The sequence below is a fragment of the Carettochelys insculpta genome, chromosome 6, assembly GCF_033958435.1.
Source record: "Carettochelys insculpta isolate YL-2023 chromosome 6, ASM3395843v1, whole genome shotgun sequence".
NCBI classification, from domain to species: Eukaryota; Metazoa; Chordata; order Testudines; family Carettochelyidae; genus Carettochelys; species Carettochelys insculpta.
Window position 1 is genome coordinate 121,654,247 of NC_134142.1, and position 23,040 is coordinate 121,677,286.

At 61.4% G+C, this 23,040-nt stretch overlaps 1 protein-coding gene across 5 annotated transcripts in view; it reads left to right on the top strand.

Annotated features, from left to right (window-relative positions):
• SPTB (spectrin beta, erythrocytic) overlaps positions 1 to 23,040 on the top strand; it is a 113,572-nt gene that overhangs the window by 89,115 nt on the left and 1,417 nt on the right. For 4 of the 5 annotated variants that reach the window (XM_074998146.1, XM_074998142.1, XM_074998144.1 and 1 more), the window contains 4 exons: positions 2,979 to 3,054; positions 18,837 to 19,087; positions 20,210 to 20,383; positions 21,661 to 21,703. In XM_074998146.1, coding sequence (XP_074854247.1) covers positions 2,979 to 3,054; positions 18,837 to 19,087; positions 20,210 to 20,383; positions 21,661 to 21,703 — 544 coding nt within the window. The remainder of the gene's footprint in view (positions 1 to 2,978; positions 3,055 to 18,836; positions 19,088 to 20,209; positions 20,384 to 21,660; positions 21,704 to 23,040) is intronic. The other variant, XM_074998145.1, reaches the window with a different exon arrangement.

The following is a 23,040-nucleotide window of genomic DNA, read 5'->3' on the forward strand; positions in this document are numbered from 1 at the left end:
GTGGCAGACAGAGGAGGAAGGGCTGAGCACCCTTAAACGGCCAGCCCCATGTGCTAGTGTTTCTCGCCATGGAAGCAAAGCCGGGGGCTGGTTGATGGGAAGAGGCCCCGTTGTTATGCTTATAAGAAGCACATGGGATCTTTTTAGAGGGACAAGGCAAGAATGCCGTGTTTGTTGAGAATACGGCACCATTGTATTATATGCAAATAATATGTATAGTTTATGCAGAGATGCACACACACACAAACGCACGCGCGCATACACCTGTATTGTGGTTGCTTATAGTTGTCAAAGGTTGCTCACTCTAACCCGTTGGCCAGATGGACGAGAGGTGAGCGTGGAGCCAGGTTCTGCTGATGCGAATCAAGGCTCCGATGTCGACAAGAGGAGAAGAGGAACCCAGCCCTGTAGGGCTGCACACGTCTTTTATAGCTCTTAGCCCCCAGTTCTGGTTCTGTCCCACTGCCCCAGGCACCACGAGTCACCAGTCAATGGCAGACGGGTTTGATCCTTTCCCACTGCCCTAGGTTTCTGTGCGACTCATCCCCTACAGATGGGACTCAATCTTCCTCTCTGGGTGGGTCACTGCTGTAGAGTCCAGTTTTTATTGTTCTTCAGCCTCCAAGTCTTTGTTGTCGAGACAGGCGGCTCCAGAGGGGAACCCTGTGAGCATCTGGTAACTCTTTAAGGAATCTCCATCGCTGGAGATATTTAAGAACAGGTTGGATAAATGTCTATCGGGGTGGGCTAGACCATGGGCGTCCAACCTGTTGGCTTGCCTGGGCCGCACTGAGTGAAGAGGAATTGTCTTGGGCCGCATATAAAATATATAATATAGTTAATGTATATAAATCACATAATAATGTTAAAAGTTTACGATCTTGTGGGGCCGCATTACTAGCTGTCCAGGGCCGCATGCGGGCCGCGGGTTGGACACACCTGGTCTAGACAGTACTTGGTCCTGCCATTGGGGCAGGGGGCTGGACTGGATGACCTCTCAAGGTCCCTTCCAGTCCTAGCGCTCTGTGATTCTATGATCCACAGTCACACTGCCAGGTGGCTTTCGCACGCGCCCGTTCTCACAGACAAGCACAAGGTTACAGGCTCGTACAAGAGCAAAATGGAGTTTTTGCTACAATACGGAATCCGGTGCAAAGTGACTTTTGAATATACGATGACCGATATATAAAGGATAAGACGGAGGCAGAAAGCAGGATATAAAATAACAAATCTAAAGAGTAATAAAGAAGTCTGTGGCCTATGAAAAAGATACAGGGTGAGACCAAGAGACATAGGAATGCAAAGGTCTGTTAAAATACACCCAGCCATTTAGGGTTGTTACACCACCCAGAGGCAGGCACCCCGCATTTCCTGGTGCACTTGGAGCGCCAGCCCAGGGAGCGGAGCGCCTGGCTGGTACATGGCTCCAGGAGGGCAGGCCAGCTGCCCTGGCAGCAGATTGCAAGTTGCAGAGCAACAGCTGGGCCTGGTACCCTTACAGCAGTGGTCCTGGCCGCTGCCAAGCCGGGGGGCCCCGCTCCATCCTGTGTCTTGTATTTGCCTCCAGCGGCAAACGCCCGGCTCCGATGAGCCTTTCCGAGTGGCTCCGCGCCGGGGGCGTCTGGCCCCAGCCGGCAGTGGGTCTGTCCAGCACGTGCTCCAGAATTTTGGCTGGATCTGGGCCTGAGCAGGCAGGGCCAGTCATGCGCCAGCACCTTTTTCTGGGCCCAAGTCAGACACCAGGTGGGTCCTGGCCGCCAGCCTGCCTCAGGCCCCTCTGCGGATGCCAGCCTTGTCTGGCCCCTGGCATCCAGGCTCCCCGCACGTCGTTTGGGAGGCGCCTAGTGACTCTGGGTGATGCTGCTGCTCCTCCCTTCCTGGGGTCAGAACGCAGCTCCGGGCCAGCGGGGGAGGTGCGGTGATATTCTCCGGTGCCTGGGCTGGGCTTGCTGTGCGCTGGCGGGTGTGTGAGCTGCTTCCTTGGGGACAGGTTGGAAGAGGGGGTGGTGTGGGGATGGGCACAGAGGGGGCACCTGTGTTGGCATTGGGGGGAGCCCTTGGAGCGGGCCCCCGCCAAGCCGGGGGGCCCCACTCTGTCTTGTATCTTGTATTTGCCCCCCAGCGGCAGACGCCTGGTTCTGATGAGCGTTTCTGAGCGGCTCCGCGTCCCAGGGGGCGTCTGTCCCTGGCTGGCAGTGTTGGGGTGTGTGGGCAGGAAGCGTCTGTGTTGGAATTTAGGGTAGAAGGGTCAGTGCCAGGGGTCCTTCTATATTTTTCCATCCATGTGTGGAATGAATTTTATTGTGTGCACTGAAGCATGTGCACCACCCATGGAAACACAGGTTGCCAGCTGTGGGTGCTCTGCTAAGCAGCTGACGACACCTGAATCTTTCCTGGGCGGCTGCCCCAGTGCTCAGCTTCCAGGGACCACTAGTCAGTGGGAGTGTGTGGGGGGGAGGTCAATGCTGAGGCACAGGTAGCAGAAGAGGGGTTGCTGTGGGGGTCCAGAGAGTGGGAGTCGGGGTCAGTGACAGGAGAGATTCCCTGCTCTAAAGAACTACAGAAATGGTGCCTGCTTTGTGCTGTGGCCCATTGAACAGCTGCCGTGTTCCACCCCAGAAGTAGCTGCATTTCAGCAGTGGGGCAAGCGCCTCCTCCAGAGTCTGCGAGCTGAGTGGGACGATCTTGCCAGCCCGGAGGCTGCAGGGCCGGAGTGTTTAGAGGATACAGAATTTCGCCCGGCATCCATAGCCCAAAGCATGCGGCAGAGGACCAGCCGTTTAAGGATGCTGGTGATGCTCCTTGGTTCTGTCGTTTGTAAATCTATCTGCCCTGGAGAGCCCAGCTCTGAAATCAGCCCTTTAGGACTCAGTTTGAGATTCAGAACAAAGGTGGTCATTCTGGGCAAACTGTGTAGGCAGCATATGCAAGAAGACACCCGGGTTACCTCATTTTAAAGGGAACGTCCTTTGCCCTAGGTCTCAGGAAGAAGAGATGAGAACAGGGATAATTTCCCAGGACCTCTCTGCACCTGTTACAGAAGACACATCACCGGTCAGTTTCCAATTTTAGTTTTTCCCTTCCTGGGACCCATTCCCCAGCAGCCTAATTCCCCAGGATTTTTTACAAAGCTCTCTGCGGATCCCTGCCTCTCAGACAAAGCCTGAGAACAACCTGCCGACGCTGCCCTCCGACAAAAGCCTCCTGTGTCCTCGTTGGCTTTGTGTTTGCTCGTCCCCAGTTCTTCCCACCACTGCGCTCTGTGGCGCAGGTGGGAAGGGTTTTGTACCACCCCTTCAGCCGCTGTGCCTTTAATTCATTTAATAAATGGTCACATTACAAGTCATCTCCTGTTCCCCCCAGGGGAAAAACAACCACACGCACACAAGGTCTGTTTTCCGGCCCCTGGAGAACGCTGGGTTGTAACCCAGCAGGAATTCCTTCATGAACAAAGGATCTAGTTCGCCCTGTTCACTCCTCTCGGGGTGGATCTGTCCCCTCTGATCTGTTCCTCGGGGCTGGGGAAGGGGTTTGCATGTCTACCTTTGCCTTGTTTGAGTGGAGGCTGCATGCTCGGGATCTGTGTGTGTTGCAAGGGGAGGCTCGTGGCTGAAAATTTCAGGCTCCTGGGCTCGCTCTGGGGGGCTACAGAGAGCAGCATAAACATTCAGGCTCGGGCTGGGGGTCTGAGCCCTTCCCACCTCGCCAGGGGGCTCCAGCCCAAGCAAAGGTAATCCTGTTAGTCCAGTAGCAAGCACTGGAATAAACTGCCCAGGGAGGTTGTGGACTGTCCGTCACTGGAGGTCTTTAAGAGGAGGTTAGACAGACATCTAGCAGGGATGGTCTGAGTCGGTGCCTCTTAAACCTTTTAAGAGGACAGAATGCCAAGCGGTATGCGGAGCTCCTCGGAAAATGCTCTCCCAAAGAGATTGTTGTCAGACCCAAAAAATAAAATAAACCCCTCAAATCGAACAGCAGCACAGGGAGCACAACCGAAAGGAAGTTGTTGAATCGGGTGTGGCCATGAGGAAGTCGCACGGGGTCTGGGCTTGGTAACAGAAAACGGAGTGGTACTGTGGGACTTCAGGTGATTTTTCCAAACACCGGTTCCCAGAACGCCCATGTTCTGGGGGACATGGTGAAACCCGGGGCTAGACGGGGCCTGGTCCAGCCATGCGGGCAGGAGACTGGACTCGACGACCTCACGAGGTCCCGTCTTGTTGTGGTCTGTGAGCCTGAAGCAGCTGACCCCAGCTCCGGAGACATTAAGTGCTCATCCTGGCTGACCCCCGTATAGCCCTGACCAGAGAACTCCACTCGCACCCCCTAACCTGACTCCACTGCTTGTGTCTGGCCAGCGGGGATCTCCATTTGGTGTTTTCAGTCACCCTTTCCCTGGTGGCTCTGCTAAGGGTTAATCCCCATGGGTTACACCTCGTGGCAGGCCCCTGGCTTCTGCTGCCGGCCACGGGGCCTTGTCCTGCCTTTCTCTGCCCTCTGAGCACCCAGGAAAGGCCGGATGTGGAAGCTGGTTGGGGAGCATTGTGCCCTGGGAACCCCCTAACTGCCGGCTGGGGGCGCAAAGCAGCTCCCCCTCAGATAACGCCTTGTCTGCTCAGTTCCGTCTCATCTGGGTGCCCCCAGGGCAGACAAACGGGGGCTGTAGAGTGGGGGGAGGGGCGGCAGTGGCTCGTAGGGGCGTCAAAATGATCTGGATACTTTGGAGAAATGGTCGGAGGTAAACGGGACAAAGTTTAATAAGGACAAATGCAAAGTGCTCCACTTGGGAAGGAACAATCAGTTTCACACGTGCAGAATGGGAAGCGACTGCTTAGGAAGGAGTATGGCGGAAAGGGATCTAGGGATTATAGTGGACCACAGGCTAAATATGAGTCAACAGTGTGATGCTGTTGCAAAAGAAGCAAACATGATTCTAGGATGCAGTAACAGGTGTGTTGTGACACAAGACACGAGAAGTCATTCTCCCGCTCTGCTCTGCGCTCGTCAGGCCTCAGCTGGAGTATTGCGTCCAGTTCTGGGCACCGCCGTTCAAGAAAGATGTGGAGAAATTGGAGAGGGTGCAGAAAAGAGCAACAAGAATGATTGAAGGTCTAGTGAACATGACCTAGGAGCAGAGGCTGAAAGAATTGGGCTTGTTTAGTTTGGAAAAAAAGATGATTGAGGGGCACATGATAGTGGTTTTCAGGTATCTAAAGGGGTGTCATAAGGAGGAGGGAGAAAACTCAGCCTCTGAGGATAGAACATGGAGCAATGGGCTTAAACTGCAGCAAGGGAGGTTCGGGTTGGACATTAGGAAAAAGCTCCTAACTGTCAGGGTGGTCAGTGGAATCTCCATCTCTGGAGATATTTAAGCGCAGGTTAGACAGATGTCTATCAGGGAGGTCTAGACAGTACTTGGTCCTGCCGTGAGGGCAGGGGGCTGGACTCGAGGACCCCTCCAGTCCTAGCGTTCTGTGGGTACAGCCTGCACTGTTGCATCCAGACTCAGGCTGACCAGAGTTTGCTCTCAGCAGATCCACTGAGGGAGGGAGGACACCGCCCCTGCATGCTCATGCTCAGCGGCTGTTCATGGGACCCACACATAAACGAGGGGGCCCTGGAGGTCCCATCCTGAACGCCAGCTTTCCAGCAGCAGCCTTCAGCCAGCCCAGCACCCTTGTCACAGGGCTGCACCCAGACAGGTGCAGGCTTGGCCATGTTCCACAAGAACAGCGCCAGTTCCCTTTCCTGCCTGGGTGCACATGGGGGGGTTTGAAAGCCCCCTCCCTGGGGGAGCAGCCCTTGGGGGATGTCTCTTTGCAGGTGGGTGGGTGGGTTGGTTGTCTGATCCATCTGCCTGCCTCAGGGCCATTGTCCCACACTCACCACCACCTCCCCCCGGTCACATGCATTAGTGCAATCACCCACTGGTGGGCTTGAACCTGGGACCTCAGTCCAGGAACCTCTCCAGTCCAAGCGACAAGCCAGGGGGCTCCCAGCAGGGGCTGTAGGGGAGGCTTGTTCTGTGGCTCTGTAGGTGATCTTAGGTACCTCTCCATGGGCCGCTGCCCCCCCAGGTGAGTGGGTCACACTGGCACGAAAGGAGGAGTCCCAGGTTGCGTTCGGAAGTTCCGGGGGGGCTTGCGTGGTCCTGCTGATGGCTCCACATCGCCCGCCTCCCCGAGGGAGGATCCCTGGCGTAGGTGTGGCTGAGGAGGGGCATCTGCAAATGGGTGGGGACGGGGCCTGCAGGGAGACCGGCCGGGAGAGGTGAGGAGGGTAAAGCCACAGGAACGTAGAGGAGAGTGGAGGGACCTACGACCAGCGTTCCCTGGAAGCTGAGGCCTGGGGCGGCCGCCCAGGGAAGGCTGAGGTGCTGCCCAGCTGATCAGCAGAGCTGCCCCAGCCGGCAAGCTGTGTGTCTGTGGGTGGTGCACATCCACCCAGGCCTGGTGCACAGAGCAAAATTTATTCCGCTCTGGATGGAAAAAGTGAAAGCGCTCCCTGCCTGCAGCGCCCATCTCCTGGCGGCTGTGGGGTGGCGGGCCGCCCGTTAGGAGCCCCAGGCCGGGCTGCAGCGCTGGGTTCGTTGAAGCCGGCGTTCTGTCTCGGGCCCCGCGAGCGTCGCCCCGGCGGCACCGCCATGGTTCAGTGTGGACGCTTGCTCCGGAGCCAGGAGGCGCTGCCCCCGCACTGTCCCGGCAGGGTTCTGTCTTCCGCCCGGTGCTGGCCGCGCTGGGGGCGTGAGGGCGGATCGGGGGAGCTGCCGGCTCCCGAGGGCTCAGTGCAGGACCCGGCCATAGGGATGTCTGCTGCCAGCAGCGATGTGCTGGGGCTGGGTCCCTCCTGGCTCCAGCCCTCGGGGCGGGGGGTTTGCCAGGCCGGCACCTCCCCGGGGGACCTGACCTGTGCGTCCCAGCGGGGCGGGAAGGAGTCGCTGCCGGAGAGTTACCCCGGGGGGTGGGTTTGGCTCCGGCGGACAAGAGAAGCGACCAGAGGAATGAGCAGCCTGGAAACCCGCCCCGCCTCCCCGCCCCCCACCAGTGCCGTCGGCCGCAGCAGGCGCTGGGCAGCCCAGGGTCGCTCGGGGGCTGCGTGGTGCACCAGCGGGACGGGAACGCCAGCGGGGCTGGGCCGGTGAAGCGGGGGGGGCAGCGTCACCCGGCCGCTGGTTCCCAGGGCGCGTGCAGAGATGGGCTTCGGGCCTCTAACCGGGGAGCCCGGGGGCCCACCCCACAGCAGCTGCCCCCCCCCCGCCGCGCTCCCTTGTTGCACGTGCGCCTTGGAGGAGCCCTGCACCCACCGGTGCGCCTGAGGGGCCCTCCCGCGGGAAGCCGGCTGGTTCCAGCAGGGAGAAGCATTTACCCGCCGTTGCTCTGCTGCCGCGACCCCTTGCTCCAGACCCTGGGCCTCCCCCAAGCAGCGCGTGTCCTCCTCAGCTGCACGTGGGGTCTTGCTCTCAGCAGGGGTGTTTCAGGCTCCCCACACCCAAGGGAAAAGCCCCCCCCCGCTCCCTTCCCAGCCTGCTCCGCCTTGGGCATTTTCCCAGCAGGCTTCAGCACTGGGCCAGGCCAGACTTCCCGCCAGGGCGTTGGCCTGCTGGGCCCCCCCCCGCCCCGAAGCCTCAGGAGCTCTGCGGGGGGGCACCAGGCCAGGAGGGGCGGCTGAGGGAGCAGGGTTGGCCGAGGGGGCTCAGGAGAACTGACGCCTCGTCCTGGCTCTGCTACTGACTTGTGGAGGGACTTGGTCAAGGCAACCCCGCTGCGGTCTCAGTGCCCAGCCGTCCGGGGGGGGGCGCTGTGTTCTCCGCCTCGCACAGCGTAAGCGGCTAAACCAGCCGCCCCGGGGAGGGGGTGATGGCGCACGAGCCGCCTCCATAGACCCTGGTCTGAGCAGCCGGCACTGCTTCCCCGGACATCCTGGTGAGGTCCTGCCCCGTCCTTGTGCGTGGGTGGCTGGGCAGCCTGTGCTGAGGGCCCCCGCCCAGCTGCGCCAGCGGAGGGCCTGGCCCGTGTGTCTAGGGCCCCCCCGGGGCCGGGAGGAGGCCAAGGGGAGCTTCGCTGCTCCCCTCTGTTCTGCAGGCAGGGGCTGGGAGGGTCCGTCCCACGCGGCTCACTCTTCCCAGCCCCTCCGGACGAGCTCTGAGCCGCTGGCCTGCTGAGTCACGCAGGGGCCAGAGCCCCCCTGCGCAAGGGGTCACCCCCCCCGCCTGTTTGCCGCCTCCCCGGCCCCGCTCCGCAGACGGCCTGACGGAGGAGGGCTGGTGGGCTGGTTTGTCACCTGCCGCCCTCCGCGAGGGGCTCGGCCTCCGGCTCCTTCCATCGGGAGACCGACCGACGCCCGTCCGAGGCAGGAAGTGTGGGGACCCCCAACTGCTGCACGTCCCCGCATCGGTGAGACGCACACGGACGCCGTTGTGAGCCAGCGTCGGGGGGACACACGGACACCGTCGTACGCTCATCAGCGTTCCCAGCAGCTGCCACAGGCTCTTTGCGCCCTCGGCCTGGGGGCCGCCTCCAGCTCTCTGCTCCTGCCCTTCCTCTCTGCCTCCTCCTCCTCCGCAGGCTGCTCCCAGCGCCCCGCCTTCTCCTCCCGGGGCGGCTTCTCCCCGGCCTCTGCCCAGGGGCTGCCTGGCTGCGGTTGCAGAGCTCGGGCCACAGGCTCCAACCAGCTGCAGCTTCCTCCGTCCCCCCGTCTCCGGCCCGCTTCTTCCCTGCTGGCCTGGCCGAACGTCCTCCTCTGGATCCCGGGCACGCTCGCTCCCCTGGGACTTGCAGGCTGTCCTCCGCCTCCCGCTGCGTGCGGCCCGGCTGAGCGAGCACCTCGCCTGCTGTGTTCTTCCACGCAGCCTCCGCTCCATCCCCGACCCGGAGCTGGCCCCAGGCCAGGGCGAGTGAACGCTGCCCCGCAGCTGGGCTGCAGGGTGTACAAAGAACCGGCCTCACACAGTGCCTGGCTGCCGCGTCCCCGGGAAGCCCTTGTCCCACCTAGTGAGAGAGGCTACGTCCCGGCGGAGTCCTCAGGCCCTGGAGCAGGCAGGGTCCCCTGTCAGCTGAGCGCCGGGGCGGCCACCCAGGAGTCAGGGGCCGCCCAGCCGGCAGTGTGGTGTTTGTGGGTGGTGCACCTCCGCATCGGCCTCCGCGCACAGAGCAAAATTTATTCTGAATGTGGGTGGGAAAAAAAATGAGGAGCCTTGAGAGACGCTGCCCCTCCCCAGGCCAAAGCAGGGACCCCTCCTGGATCACTGAGCCCGAGTCTGCTTTGGGGGAGAGAGACCCCCGGAGAAAAAGCTGCTCCCCCACCCCACAGCAAGGCCCCCCCAAGGAATGTTGCTCCTGCTCCCCACCCTGGAGCAGGGCACCGCCGGCATCACGGCTCCTTTGCGCTAATGCTGCGTCCGCCGCGCCCAGGGCAGCCCCCACGCGCGGCGACGGGTTCAGGCTCTCTGCAGACTCAGGCAGGGTCACGCTGCGTCCGTCACCTCCTCTGGAATTGTTCCTCGCGGCGCGGGGCCTTTTCCCTGTGGCATGAGAGCCAGGAGTCCCGCGTGGCGATGCCCGGGCGCTGCAGGCCCAGCCCTTGGCAAGCCAGCCGGCCCTGGAGGGGCATCCCTGCAAAAACCCGCTCAGCCCACAGCAGCCAGCTCCCGGGCAGCCCGGCTGCAGCCCCGGCGCCTGGCTGCGCCCAGGAGGTGCCTTCCAGAGCTGGGGGTGGGGGGGAGGCCAACTGGGTCCCCTCTCGGTCCTGGGGGGCCAGAGCCAGAGCCAGACACCCCCTGTGAACATGCTCCTACCGACTGTTGCTGGAGTCACAGGCCAGGCACGCCCAGCCACCCCCCCAGGCCCCCTCACACAGCTGCTGGAGCGGCTTGACGCGCACCGCTTAGGAACGCCCGGCTGGAGAGGACAACGATGACCCCGCCATGGGCCCGTGCCTCAGTTTCCCCGCTCAGGCGGGGGCGCCCACATTCCCAGGCACCCCCCGGCTGGGAGCCCCCAAGGCCTGGGCTGTGCTGTGCGATCTGCCAGCCGCCTGTGGGTGTGAAGCCAACCTCGCCCCAGCCCTCGGGCCCCTTGGCGCAGCACCCCCCCGCCCCGCGGTTCCCCAGCCTGGGCACGTTCCGAGCTGCAGGTGGGGCAGAGCTTGGCAGCTGACTGGCCTCCTGCCCAGCTGTGCTACGCCACGGGGGACAGCGCCCCCCGCCCCCCCAAGTGCCCTGGCTGGCTGGGATGCGGCGCGGGGCGGGGGGGGCAGCTGGACATCACCTGGGCCTGTTCCATACACCGCTTGGCCATTTCCCTGCCAGGTGGGGGGAGCCGCACCGCCAGCGGTCTGGCCCACCCCACCCCACCCCGCACAGAGCGCAGGCAGAGCCCCCTTTGGGCCTGAGCAGCTCCCAGTTACAGGGGACACAGCTAATACAGGAGCAAACCAGCCCCTCCCTTGCTAAGCGCCCCGTCGCGGGGGCGTCCAGGCAGGCAGGGCTCAGACCCGGCTATACAGGGGCTCGTGGGGTGAACGGACACCTCTGTTCGCCCGACGCTTCCTGGGCCCAGCGCCTACCCGGGCACGCTGGACTTGGGGCGGGGGGGGGTCAATGGCAAATGCCCCAGCATGTGACTTGCCCGCGAGCTGGGGGGGGGGGCAGGAAAGGTTGTTTCAAAGCCCCTTAAACCCATTTTGCAAAGTGACTTAGGCACTTGGGCTCAGCTTGTTAAAGGGCATTAGGCACCTCCCTTAAATGCCGCGGCCTTAGGTGCCTAAGTCCTTGGGCACAGTTGCCCCCCCCCCCTTCACCCCACTGGCATTCAGTGCGCTCCCTACCGCTTGATACGCTTTGGGGGAACTGGGAGGCAGGCACCTAAGTCACTTGGGGGGTGGGTGCTCCGGTCTCCCACACTCCTCGAAGGGGGGGGGCGCTTTGGGTCCCCAGCCGGCGTTCTCACGCCTGCTGTGTCTTTGCAAAGCAGCCCGGACTGGGCCCCGCCCCCCATCCTGCCCTTTGCAGTGGCTCTCTGCTCTCCAGTGCCCCCCCACTTGCAGCCCCCCCCCGACCCCACGTAGCCTGCCAGGCTCCAGCCAAGCAGTGGCAGGAAATCCACAGGCAGTAGGCAAGAATCCCCCGCCCCCAAAGTGGGCCCCTTCCCCGGGGGGGCGGGGGGCTTTTCCCCCCCCCCCCCCCGGTCATCCTAAGACCTGGCCAACCAGAGCAGAGCCAGCCCCCCCTTTCTTGCTGGCTGCAAGGAGCCTCTAATCGGGATCAGCGTTCGCTGTCAGCTGGGCGCTTGGCGGTGGCTCAGGAGTATCCGGGTGAGCCTGTGTTGCTATGGGTGGTGCACACCCACCCATGCCTTGGCGCACAGAACAAACTTTATTCCGCGCATGGATGGAGCCAAAAAAAAACTAGCAGGAACCCTGGTCGGTGGAGACTTCTGGTGGGCACCAGCCCCACATGGAGGGCGCCCCAGCCAGTCCTGACCCCTGGGCTGCCTCCGCCGAGGCAGCCTCTCCAGGCAGGGAGGCACAGCCCAACATGGCACAGGCAAGGGAATGGGACCTGCTTTTCAGCAGCCAGGGGCATCTCTCCCGCCCCCTGCCCGCCAATGCCCCATGCCTCTCCCTGGCTACTTGGAGACCCCCGCTGCTCCCTGGCACCCCACCTGTGCCCCCCCATCCAGTGCCAGAGCCGCCCCTGGGCACAAAGAGGCTCCTGGCCACATCCCCCCTGCCCCCCCCCCAACACAACACACCAGAGCAGACAGGCCCTTAGCCGGTCCCCTGCCTTTACCACCAGGGCCACGGTGTGAAATGCAGGGCTGGCTCCTTTAACCCAGTGCACGCGCGCCCCGCCGGGCACCCAGGGCGTCGGCTGATGGGAGACGCCGTGGTCCCAGCCCTGCCCGAGAGACCGCCTGCTTTGCAGGGGTGTGCAGGTCGGAAGGGATGCATCACTGCTTGGCCAGGTGCATTGTGGGAGAGGGATGGCCAAGGGGCGTCCTTGGATGGGGGGGTTCTCCCTTCGTTAAAGGGGCAGGTCTGGGCTGGCCTTGGGGGCAGGATCAGCAAACTCTGTTCCTGGGAGGGGCCGGGGTGGTTTGCCTGGGGCCGGTGCCGCTCCCGGCGCCCTCCAGGCCCCCCCCACCACATCTGCTCAGCAGCCGGGGCACGATTCCCCCTTCCAAACTCAAACACCCACTGCCAAGGGCTGGCTTTTCAAAGGGATTTAGGATTGCAGCGCCCATTGCAGATGGGCGCTGAGTGGCCTCACAACGGCACCTAAGGCAGTCAGGCTCCTGAGTCGTGGGACAGTCGATGGGCGTCACATAGCGAGCTCTGAAGCCCCAGCTGTGGCGCTAGGCACTTAAATCCCTTTGGCAGCCTGCCCCAAACGGCCGGTGGCAGGTTTGACATGGGACTTGAGCTCCAAATCACTGGGGCGGGTTTGCACATGGGCCCCTCCAGCTTGGCGTGCTTTGCTATTCCCAGCAAATTGCCACGGGCCGTGCAAAGCTGTGGGGGGAGCCTCTTGCTCCATGGGCCAGCTCTTCAGCGCAGCCTGGGGGCCTGGTGGGGGCCATTAGGAGGAGAAATAGGCAGCCTGGCGTCAGGGCCTGAGGTGTTCAATGACAGAGCTATGCAGAGGTTGCTGGGTCCCTGGACAGCAGAGGGAACATACAGCACCTGCTGGTGTTAAAATCCCCAGCCAGCCGCGCCAGCCCTGTGCCCAAAAAGCCACCATCTCTCTCTCCCACAGCTGCTTCCTGTGAGGTCGCCCGCAGCTCCTCCTTTCCGCCCTGCTGCCCAAACTCTCTCTGGCAGTTTAACCTGGGCCCCCCAAAGCCTCTTTTCTGGGCATTGAATGCCTCCTTTTTCACCCCCCCGCCCCAGGCTCTGTGCCTGTGAGCCAGGGTGGGGGAGATGTGGCCGTGCGCCCCAAAGGGAGCTCCTTCCAGACGGGGCAGCGAGTTCGACTCACCCATCGGCTCAGCAGGGCCCCAGGTTGATTGCAAAGGGGCTGTGATGTCCTTGGGGGATACCAGCCAAACTGCACACGGGGCTCTCCGCCCTCCTGGCGGGAGGCGCAGGTGCTGGCAGAACCCCGAAGCCCTCTTGCAGTCTCTCATGGGGCATGGAGCACGTCGGCGAGGGTGGGCTGCCCTGGGGAACACACCCCCCCTGGCCAATAGCCATAAAGCCAGGTGCAGGGTGGGGCTTTTTGGTTCCAGGGCCATTGACCCCCCAGAAAAAAGAATCAGTGAGAGGTCATTAATGTTCCTGCTAATGTTTTCCACCCATTTGCAGCTTTTCCCCATGCTTGTGCGGAATAAATTTTACGTGCACCCAGGCCTGGGCGAATGTGTGCCCCCCAGAGAAGCAAACAAGCAAACCCCCCCTAGCTGTGGCACTGGGCGGCTAAGCAGCCTGGCGGTATTTTAATACCCCTGAGGGGTTGCATAAGTTCCCAGCTTGCAGGGAACATTGGCGGTCACACATGTTCAGCTCAGCCGCCGGGGCAGAGGCTCGGGACTTCCCCCTGCTGCTGTTGTACTTCAAAGAGTGAGAATCATAGAATCCGAGGGCTCGAGGGGAGCTCAGGAGGTCATTGAGTCCTGCCCCCTGCCTAAAGCAGGATCAACCCCAACTAAATCATCCCGGCCAGGGCTTTGTCAAGCCAGGACTTAAAAACCACTCAGGATGGAGAATCTACCAGCTCTCTAGGCAACGCATCCCAGTGCTTCACCCCCCTCCTGGGGACGTAGTTTTTCCTAATATCCAACCTACATCTCTCCCTCTGTAACTTCAGCCCATTGCTCCTTGTTCTGCCATCTGACACCACTGAGAACAGTCTCTCTCCATCCTCTTTAGAGCCCCCTGCAGGAAGCTGAAGGCTGCTATTAAATCACCCCTCAGTATTCTCTTCTGTAAACTAAACAAGCCCAGATCCTTCAGCCTCTCCTCAGAGGTCATCTGCTCCAGCCCCCCAAGCATTTTCAGTGCCCGCTGCTCAACCCTCTTCAATGCATCCTCATCCTTTCTATAGTGCGGGGGCCAGACCAGGCCACAACTAGGCAGGATCTTTTGCACATTTACTGGTACCACATCTATCCACATCTATCAATCACTACTTTGTCATATACATATGATACCTCTCTCTCTCTCTCTCACACACACACACACACACACACACACAAGCTCACCCTGTCGTTACCAGCTAGTGGTTCCCCCCCCACAACGTCACTGATCCAGTGAATTCAATGGAGCTGGGCTTCTGCCAGTCCAGATCTGTGCTCCGATGTTGACGAGCCCCAGGGTACCTCTGTAAGACACCTTAGATTGATAGTGGCCTCTCCGGCCAATCGCCAGTCATTAGTCATACGTTAGTTCGTGCATATGCAGAATCTGCAGTGCCTTCTTCTGACTTACTGACTTAAATTCTTGTAGCCGTGTGGAGCAGAGGTGATGGACAAGTTTCCTCACTTCGCTCTGTCTCGGGACAAACCTTCTGGCTGACCTAGGAGTAGCCTGGTTGTTGTCCTTCAAAATCCTCTCCATGTGGTCTGAGGTCTCCCTCTGTTGTGTCTTCCTTGTGGATTTCATGGGAGAGCTTGACGGACTGTGCGGGAGGGTGGTTTGCTGAGGGTTTGGCCCAGCCATCCCCTCCTTCTTCTCTTGGTTTGAGCGTCAGGTGGTTCTTGTCCTGCTCTGTTCCACAGCTCCTCTTTTGCGCCCAAGTCTTGCTGTTTGATGGGATGTTGGGTGTTGTCTTCTGCATGGTGTCTGAACGCTGCTGCTCTTCAAAGAGGGCCTCTGAAGCTGCTTTCAACCTGATGATTCCCCAGGCCATGGATATGTCCAGTCTAGTTTTCACGAGCCCGCGGCATAGGTCTGATGATCCTTGGCTCTGGCATCCCCGCCGCTGCAGCCGCACCCCCTCGGGCAAGTTGAACATGTGGGGCTGTAGGTTCCCCACCCCTGCTGTAGAAACAGATCAGCTCACTGCCGCGGCCAATGTTCCCGCTAACTTTTTCAATTCAGGGCGGAATTAATTTTGTTACATGCACCAAGGTGGGTGTGGATGTGCACCACCCCTAGAAGAACACAGTGCCGGCTGTTGGCCCTCTGCTAATCAGCTGGATGACACGTGGGTTGCTCTTGGGTGGCTGCCCAGGCACTCAGCTTACAGGGAACACCGCCCCCAGCCAGAAGGAAAAACCTCTAACCAACCCCCTGCTGTTGGCAAAGGGAACTGCCTGGAGAGAGGCCGAGGGGAGTGGACAGGGGGGTGGTGAAACTCTTTCACGCTCCCCCCCACAGAACGGAACACTGTACAGTCTGTCATGCAGCACCGAGCGCCTCCGACTTCTCTGGGCCCGGCGCTCCTTTGGGCAGCGAAAACAGGTGCTACCGGGTTCTTGCCTGATAGGGGCCCAAATAAAAGCAGGCAGCGCCTGACTGCCGCCCACGTGTGACCCAGAACCAGCGGCTCTCTCACCTGGCAAGTTGTGGCTTCGCTAAAGTCAAGGTATATCACATCCATTGACTTCCCCACATCCACGGAGCCTGTTACCTCATCGTAGTAGCTAATCAGGTTGGTCAGGCATGACTTGCCCTGGGCGAATCCTTCTTGACTACTCTTGATCACTTTCCAAGTGCTCCAACATGGATTCCTCCATGATTTTTCCAGGGACTGGGGTCAGGCTGGCCGGTCTAGCGTTCCCTGGATTGGCCTTCTTTCCTTTTTTAAAGCCAGGCGCCATGTTTGCCTTTTTCCAGTCCTCCAGGGATGTCTCCTGCTCTTCGCGAGTTTTCAAAGCTAATGGCCTAAGGCTCTGCAATGAGGTCTCCCAATTCCCTGAATACCTTTGGATGCATTTAGCAAAAAAACGTTGTTTTCATTTTTTATTTCTTCCTAGTCGCTATTGCTACCCCCACTGTTGAAAGTAACCACCATCTGTAGGGACAGCAAAGGTTTCTAGTAGCTTGGATATAGATTCTGCCGTTGGAAGAGGACCACAGATGTACCATCAAGTAGAGTTAGACATGTTTTTCTAGCTCTTTTCCAGATATTCTTCTGTCACGGGTATATGGCTGGAGTTCTTCACTGATTCGAGAACTCCGTCGGTTAACATGGAAACCATGTGATCTTTTTCAGGAAATTCATTCAGCAAACCAAAGATATTGTTCTTAAATAAGGGTCAGCGAGGGAGCCGAGTTAGTCTGTATCTTCAAAAACAACAAGAAGTCCTGTGGCACCTTGTAGGCTAACATATATTTTGGAGCATCAGCTTTCCTGGGCAAAGACCACATGCATCCGCTGAAGGTGCCACGGGACTTGTTGATTCTTAAATAAGAGTTCGTTCGTGTTTTTTGCACTGCAGTAGAGCCTCACCGGTCCTGTTTTAGCCCCATTTCCTTCACTGTCTTGGTCCCTGTGATACTCTGCTACATGTAGCAGTATGGAAAACCAGGGGCTGAGTCCAAGCAGGGTCTTGCTGGGCTCTGCATCGCCGGCCTGGGGTTCCCATCGCTGCTGTTTCCGTCGCACCCATCGCTGTTGCAAACGGACTGGGGGTGGCTGAAGGAAGGTGGAGACTGAAGTGCCTGAGCAAGCTGGGAGGATCGTGTGCGAGAGGCTGCCTGTGGGGGGCAGCAGATTAACAACCCCCCTGAGGAGCGTGGTGGGGGAGGGCACACCCAGCTACCACCTCTTCATGGCCAGCAGTGGAGGAGGTCCGCGTCCAGCTCCAGGCGTAGCTGATGGGCAGAGCTGGAATTTATTCCCGCCGCCGTTACGTGGTTCCCCGGGGCTGGGCTGTGCTGTCGGAGCTGCTTGGGGGCTTGGTGCCTGCTCAGAGGGCGGCAGCCTGTGGCTGGGCTTGGGAAGGAGGGTACGGGGCTTCGCTGCATCTGACTCTGGGAACACGACGCCGCTTTGCCAGGGTCGTGCCGAGATGGTACAACCCATCTGTTTGGTGCGGAGGAGCCCTGGGTAAAGTAACACCCCTTGGCTCCGTCCCGGGGTAGGAGCGTGGGCGGGGGGTTCCCACGCCCTGGGCTGTGGCTGCAGGTCTCCAGGCCCAGTTCCTAGCAGTCCATCCCCAGCCCCACCGCTCCCCTCGCGCTGCGGCTCCGCGTGGCTCCCGGGGGGGCGGTTCAGGCAGGACGCTGGATGGCCTGGCTCTGTGTGCTGGGTCAAAGGTCACACCCCTTCTCAGGGGTACACACTGCCACAGCTCCTGGCAGCCCTGGTGCCCCCAGCCTGGCCCAGCCCTGATCTCCCGCCAGACCCCAGGCTGTGCGCTGCGACCTGACTGCAGCTGACCCCAGGGCTGGGCAAAGCCAGGTCAGTCTCCGAGGGCTGGCCCCATCTCTGCCACCCTTCTGGGACGCACAGGAAGCAGAGCCCAGCCAGCCAGGCTCCAAAACCAGCCCCTCAGCCAGTTAGACTCACGTTCTGGTCCCCAGCTGGCTGTCGGTGCGCTGCACCCCTGCACTAGCCCCTTCAGGGTCGGGCCGGCAAGCCCGCGAGGGACACAGGCAAACTGAGGGGTTGCTGAACCGGGCCCTTGGTTCTGAACAAGCACCAGAGCTGGAGAGCTCTGCCGGAGCTGAGCCCGGCCGGTTGCTGTGTCAGTGTCTGGCTCGACCCCTTGGGAGGTGGCAGTGACTCTTCCATCTGGTCTCTGTTCTTTTTCACCAGACGTGGGGGAAATGCCCCCAGAGTTACTTGAGTAAAAGCACGGCTGCTTTGGGGGGGAAGGGGGGGTGAACTTAAGTACAAGTCGAAGGTGCTGCACTGGAAAACTACTTGCGTAAAAGCACAGCTGCTTTGGAGGGGAGGGGGATGTACTTAAGTACAAGTTGTCGGTGCTGTGCTGGAAAACTACTTGAGTAAAAGTATGGTTGCTTTGGGGGGTGTACTTAAGTACAAGTTGCTGCACTGGAAAACTACTTGAGTGAAAGTACAGCCACTTTTGGGAAGGGGGGATGTACTTAAGTACAAGTCATCAGTGCTGTGCTGGAAAACTACTTGAGTAACAGTACACATGTGTGTCCCATCTTGAGTGTACACAAGTACCCACAAGCAAAAGCAGCTGCACGTTTACTCAAGTCATTTTTGGGGTACTTTTCCTGCTGCTGTTTCTCACCCACATGCTCCCGCCCAGACAGTCCTGTCCAACGCAGGGTGACCCTCCTGGTTTTCCTGGGACGGTCCCTTATTTACCCTGCCTCACAGGCCTCCTGACTTTTTTAAGAAAATGGACTACTTGTCCTGTATTTTGTGGGGCTCTTGGTTCCTCCACACAGTGTCTTGAGGTGCCCCCCCCCCACCAGAGACCTCCTCCGCTGGGCAGCTGCCCCATTCCCTGACACCCCATGGAGGCAGCCCCCACTGCCGGTGAGCTCTCCCCTCACTGAGGAGCCCAGACACGGAAGAGTAGCCCCCCCCTCCCTGGAGGCTGGTGTCCCATATTTGCCATAGGGCAACATGGTCACCCTAGTCCGACACCTTCCCCAGCCAGGTGTCGGTGGAGAGGCCAAGGTCGCAGAGGGGAGGCCTGGCTGCGGCGTGGTAGTGAGAGCCGGGGGCCCTTAAACACACTGTGATGCTTTCTCAGCCGGCCTCACATCATGGAGGTGCCCCAGATGCGGCCGAGAGCCCATCCAAACACCAGCTTTCTTGCCCAGCCCAGGAATTCCAGCCCCCGGCAAACCAACCCCGAACTGCCTCCCCGCTGTGCTGGGGTGTCCGTTCTCCGAGACCGGGCTGGGGGGCAGGGGGACCGGCCGCATCCCTGCACTCAGGTAACACGCTGTGCTCCACACTCACCCAGCAGGTGCCGGAGGAGAACACGGACTCAGCCCGTGCCCCAGCAGAACTGACCGAGCCCGAGGCAGAGACGAAGAAGGACTCCGAGGAGTGCCCCGGCACGGACCCGCTGTTCCCAGTCCTGCGGACGCCTGGGAGCGAGGCGGAGACCGCCACCCTGCCCACGCAGCTGGCCCGCTCGCACAGCCTCCAGATGGAGGGCTACCTCAGCCGCAAACACAACCTGGAGGCTCCCAACAAGAAGGCGTCCAACAGGTGCCAGGGGCAGGGGGGCGCTCGCCTGGCAGGTGGCCCCTGGGGAACAGCTCTGGCTCTTGTCTTCCCACACTCCTCGCGCACAGCAGGAACGAGACGGCCTCTGGCACCTTGTAGACTCACAGATACTTTGCAGCAGAAGCTCTCGGGGGCAAAATCGCCACCCGGTTCGGGGGTCTCTGCCCCCGAACGCTCATGCTCCAAAATCTGTTAGTCTCTAAGGTGCCCCGGGATGTCTCGTTGTTCTCGAAGCTAGGGACTAACTCGGCGACCTCTCTGACGCGGCTCACAGAAAGGACGGCTCGTGTCAGAGACAGCCGTTTCTCCTGTGAAGGACAGGCCAGGATTTCTCAGGGACAATGTAAAGCAACGTCTTACTCATCTCCACTGCTTACCGCCGAATATATTTAATGCCTAGCAGCTGCTACAAGGCCACGCTTGAGAAACACAAGCTCTAGAACACACTGCAAGCAAAGCTGTAAAGTAGAGCCCGTATAAGGCCTGTGTGTCAGGCTCCCTGCGAAAAAACAGGGCCCATTGTGTTCCTAGGATGGCCTGGGGCTGGGGACTGGGGGGTTGGTGGAGCACCCGGTGATGGCAGGTCAGCTGGGGGGGCCCCCGGAGCCGTGCGGGGTGAGCTTGCCGGCGACCGGCACCCTCGCCCGAGGCTGTGGGGTGCGCAGGGACCATGTGGCTGAGCAGAACCCCAGGGCCCTGGCCGGGGGCCCGGAGGATGCTGCAGTTTCGGCTCACAGCAGGGGTGGGGGCTCCAGCCCTCCCTCTGCAGGCGGTTGCTGCCGGGGGGGAGACACACAGAGAAGATGGGGACAGGGCCATGGCCCGAGCCCACTTCCCCCGCCCACGTTAACCCCTTCCTGCCCGGCCCGTGGCTTTGGATTTGACAGGCATCCGCTTCCAGTCACTGGCCCTCCTTGAGGCTCCCCAGTCCACCTCAAAATCGCCTGCCCCATAGGTCCCGGCAGCTCGCCGTCCAGGCACCTGTGGGTGCTGGGGAAGTCACCCAAGCCAGCCCCTAGGAGACGTGCAGGTGGCTGGCTCTGTTGGCCTGGGCGGCGCGGGGTGGGGGGTTGTGACGCTGGAGTAACGCGTGTCCTCCGGCAGGTCCTGGAACACCCTGTATTGCGTGCTCCGGCCCAGCGAGCTGGCCTTCTACAAGGATGCCAAGAGTTTAGCCTTGGGTTTGCCCTACCACGGCGAGGAGCCCTTTCAGCTGAGCAACGCCCGCTGCGAGCTCGCCGCCGGCTACAAGAAGAAGAAGCACGTCTTCAAGCTGAGGTGAGCTGAGGGTGGAGTCCCGCGGCCAAACCCGGCAGCCGGCTTGCCCAGGCAGCCCCCCCCCCGCCAGCCAGCGGGAGGTCTGGGGGCCCTTGGGGTCTCTCCTTCAAGAACGTGGGCCTGGCTCCCTCCGTGCTTGGGGTTATATGTCCAGAACCTCCCTGCTGTGGAATGCACCATGGCAAGCTCCCTGCCCCATGCTTGGGGGGCGGGATAGCCAGGGGTGTCCTGGGGAGGCTAGTGGGGGTCCTGGCACTGTCAGCAGTGAGTGATCCAGACCCTCCCCCCCAACTCTGGCAGTTGCCGGCCTCTCTTGTGGGGGTGGAGGGATGCCAGAAAGAGCTGGGGTGGGGCAGAGGCGTGGGGGAAGGGGCCATGGAGGGGCAGCTGTGGGTAGGGGCAGGGCAGGGACGAAGGGGGGAGGAGTGGAAGGGGCAGAACTGGGGCGGGCAGGCTGGGGCCGGCTGCTGCCATCACCGGGTGCTCCACCAACCCCCCAGGTCCCCCCAAAGTGCAGAGCTCAGGGCGGCTGCCCCAGGCCATCCTAGGAACACAATGGCTCTGCTTGGACCCATTCCGGGCCACCCCCCACCAGCTACACAAGCCCGGCCCTGGGCACCCCATAGCACATCCACTTCCCAGGGATGGCCTCAGGGGCACAACAGCCTTGTCCCACTGGGGGGGGGGCCCCCGGAGCCGCGCAGGCTGAGCTTGCCGGCGACCGGCACCCTCGCCCAAGGCCGTGGGGTGCGCAGGGATCACATGGCTGAGCAGAACCCCAGGGCCCTGGCCGGGGGCCCGGAGGATGCTGCTGTTTTGGCTCACAGCGAGGGGGGGCTCCAGGCCTCCCTCTGCGGGCAGGAGCTGCCGAGCGGTGCCGGGGGAGACACGCTGCGAAGATGGGGAAGGGGCCACGCCCCGAGCCCAGCTCCCCACCCCCGCATTAACCCCTTCCTGCCCAGCCCATGGCTGCCCTCCGGATTACGGCTCTGGGTACAGACTCCTGCTCTGGGCTCCTCTGGTGCACCCCCGGCCTCTGGCGCAGTGCGTCCCCCTGGCCCACAGGCCACTGAGGAGCACCCCTGGGGCTCCCGCCCTTTACAGTGAACGTTGGCTTCCAAGCGCCCGTGGCCGGGGGCCTGCTGCAGGCTGGGGGGCTGCTGCTGGGGGGTGGATGCTCAGGAGCCCTGGGGAGGCAGAGCCCACTGGGTTCTGACTTGCAATCAGCTTATTAAGGGGGCATCTGAATCACCGGGAATGTCCCCTCTGCTTTCCAGCCTCAGCAACGGCAGCGAGTGGCTCTTTCATGGCAAGGACGAGGTAGGTGCCGGCGGGGGCCCTGAGGGGCTGGAACCTCTCTGAGCTGGGGTCCACCCCTGGCCATTTCCATGGGGGCGGAGGCCGTCATGGGAGCTCCATGACCTGGGGAGGGGGGACACTGGCTGGGGGGGCTGAGGTGCCCCAGGCTACAAAGAAAGCCAAAGCCACTAGCTGAGGGCAAGTTCTGGAGACAAAGTCCCCCGGGGCAGCCACGCTGGAGGTCCAGGCTGGAGCAAAGCATGCTGGGAGATAAGCCTGTCAGGGCCCTAGCCGGGCCGAGGACGGGGCTCTCCAGAGAGCCAGCGGCTGTGTGTCTGAGTGGGCGCAGCAGAGCCCCCCCTGTGTCACCATCGCATTTCCAGACCTGGCTGTGGCTTTGCCAAGTCAGGGGCTTGCCCGCCCCCGCCCACCCGGTAGCAGCCGGCTCCCCCGGCCCCTGGCCACACAACTGCAGGGCCGTCGGCAGCCTGGCTCCTGCGTCGCTCTCCACCACCTCCCCGTGCAGCTGCCAGCCCAGCCCAGCCCAGCCAGTGGTAGCTCAGGCACCACCGTGCCCATCACCCAGTCCCCCCCGTTTTCAGCCAGCCAATGAGGCTGCCGCGCTGCGGCCATTCTCTGCGGAGCGCGGGTTAATTCGGCCCTGCGTCCGAGTCGGGCTGCGCCACCACAGTGCATCGCGGGAGCTGGAGCTGAGCTGCCCTGCGCCCTGGTTCTCCCCTGCGGGATGGGCAGCCGGCACCTCCCACGATGCAGCACGACGGAAGACCAGAGTGCATCCTGGGACCTATCCCCTGTCTTGGGAGCCCAGCCAATAGGGAAGAACTTGGGCACGAGCCAGCTGAACTACAACTCCCATGGTGCACCACAGCAGCGCCAGCCCACGGAAGGGCTCAGCTGTGTGCCTGGCATTGCCCTGCCTGGGGCTCTGCCCCGGGACAGGCATCCAGTCTGATCGCTGCCCTGCCCCTGTCCCGGAGCATCAGATCTGCCCATCAGCCCCTCTCTCCGCTTCGCCAGTGGCTAGCCTTGCGATTCTGGCCCCCTGTGGCAGCTGCCCTCTGCCCACCAGCATCCCTGTCCCACAGCCCTATAGGGCTGCAGCATTCCCTGCAAGCTGAGCACGTGGGCGGCTGCCCGGGAAGGATTCAGGAGCTGCCCAGCTGATTAGCAGAGCGCCCCCGGCCGGCAGCATGGTGCACACCCGCATAGGCTTCAGTGCACAGAATAAAATGTATTCCACACATGGATGGGAAAAAGCTGCAGGAACATGGGCCGCAGCCGCAGGAGAAAAACCACGTCCTCGTTTCCTCCTGGCCCCGTTGGGCGGTGCTGGAGTT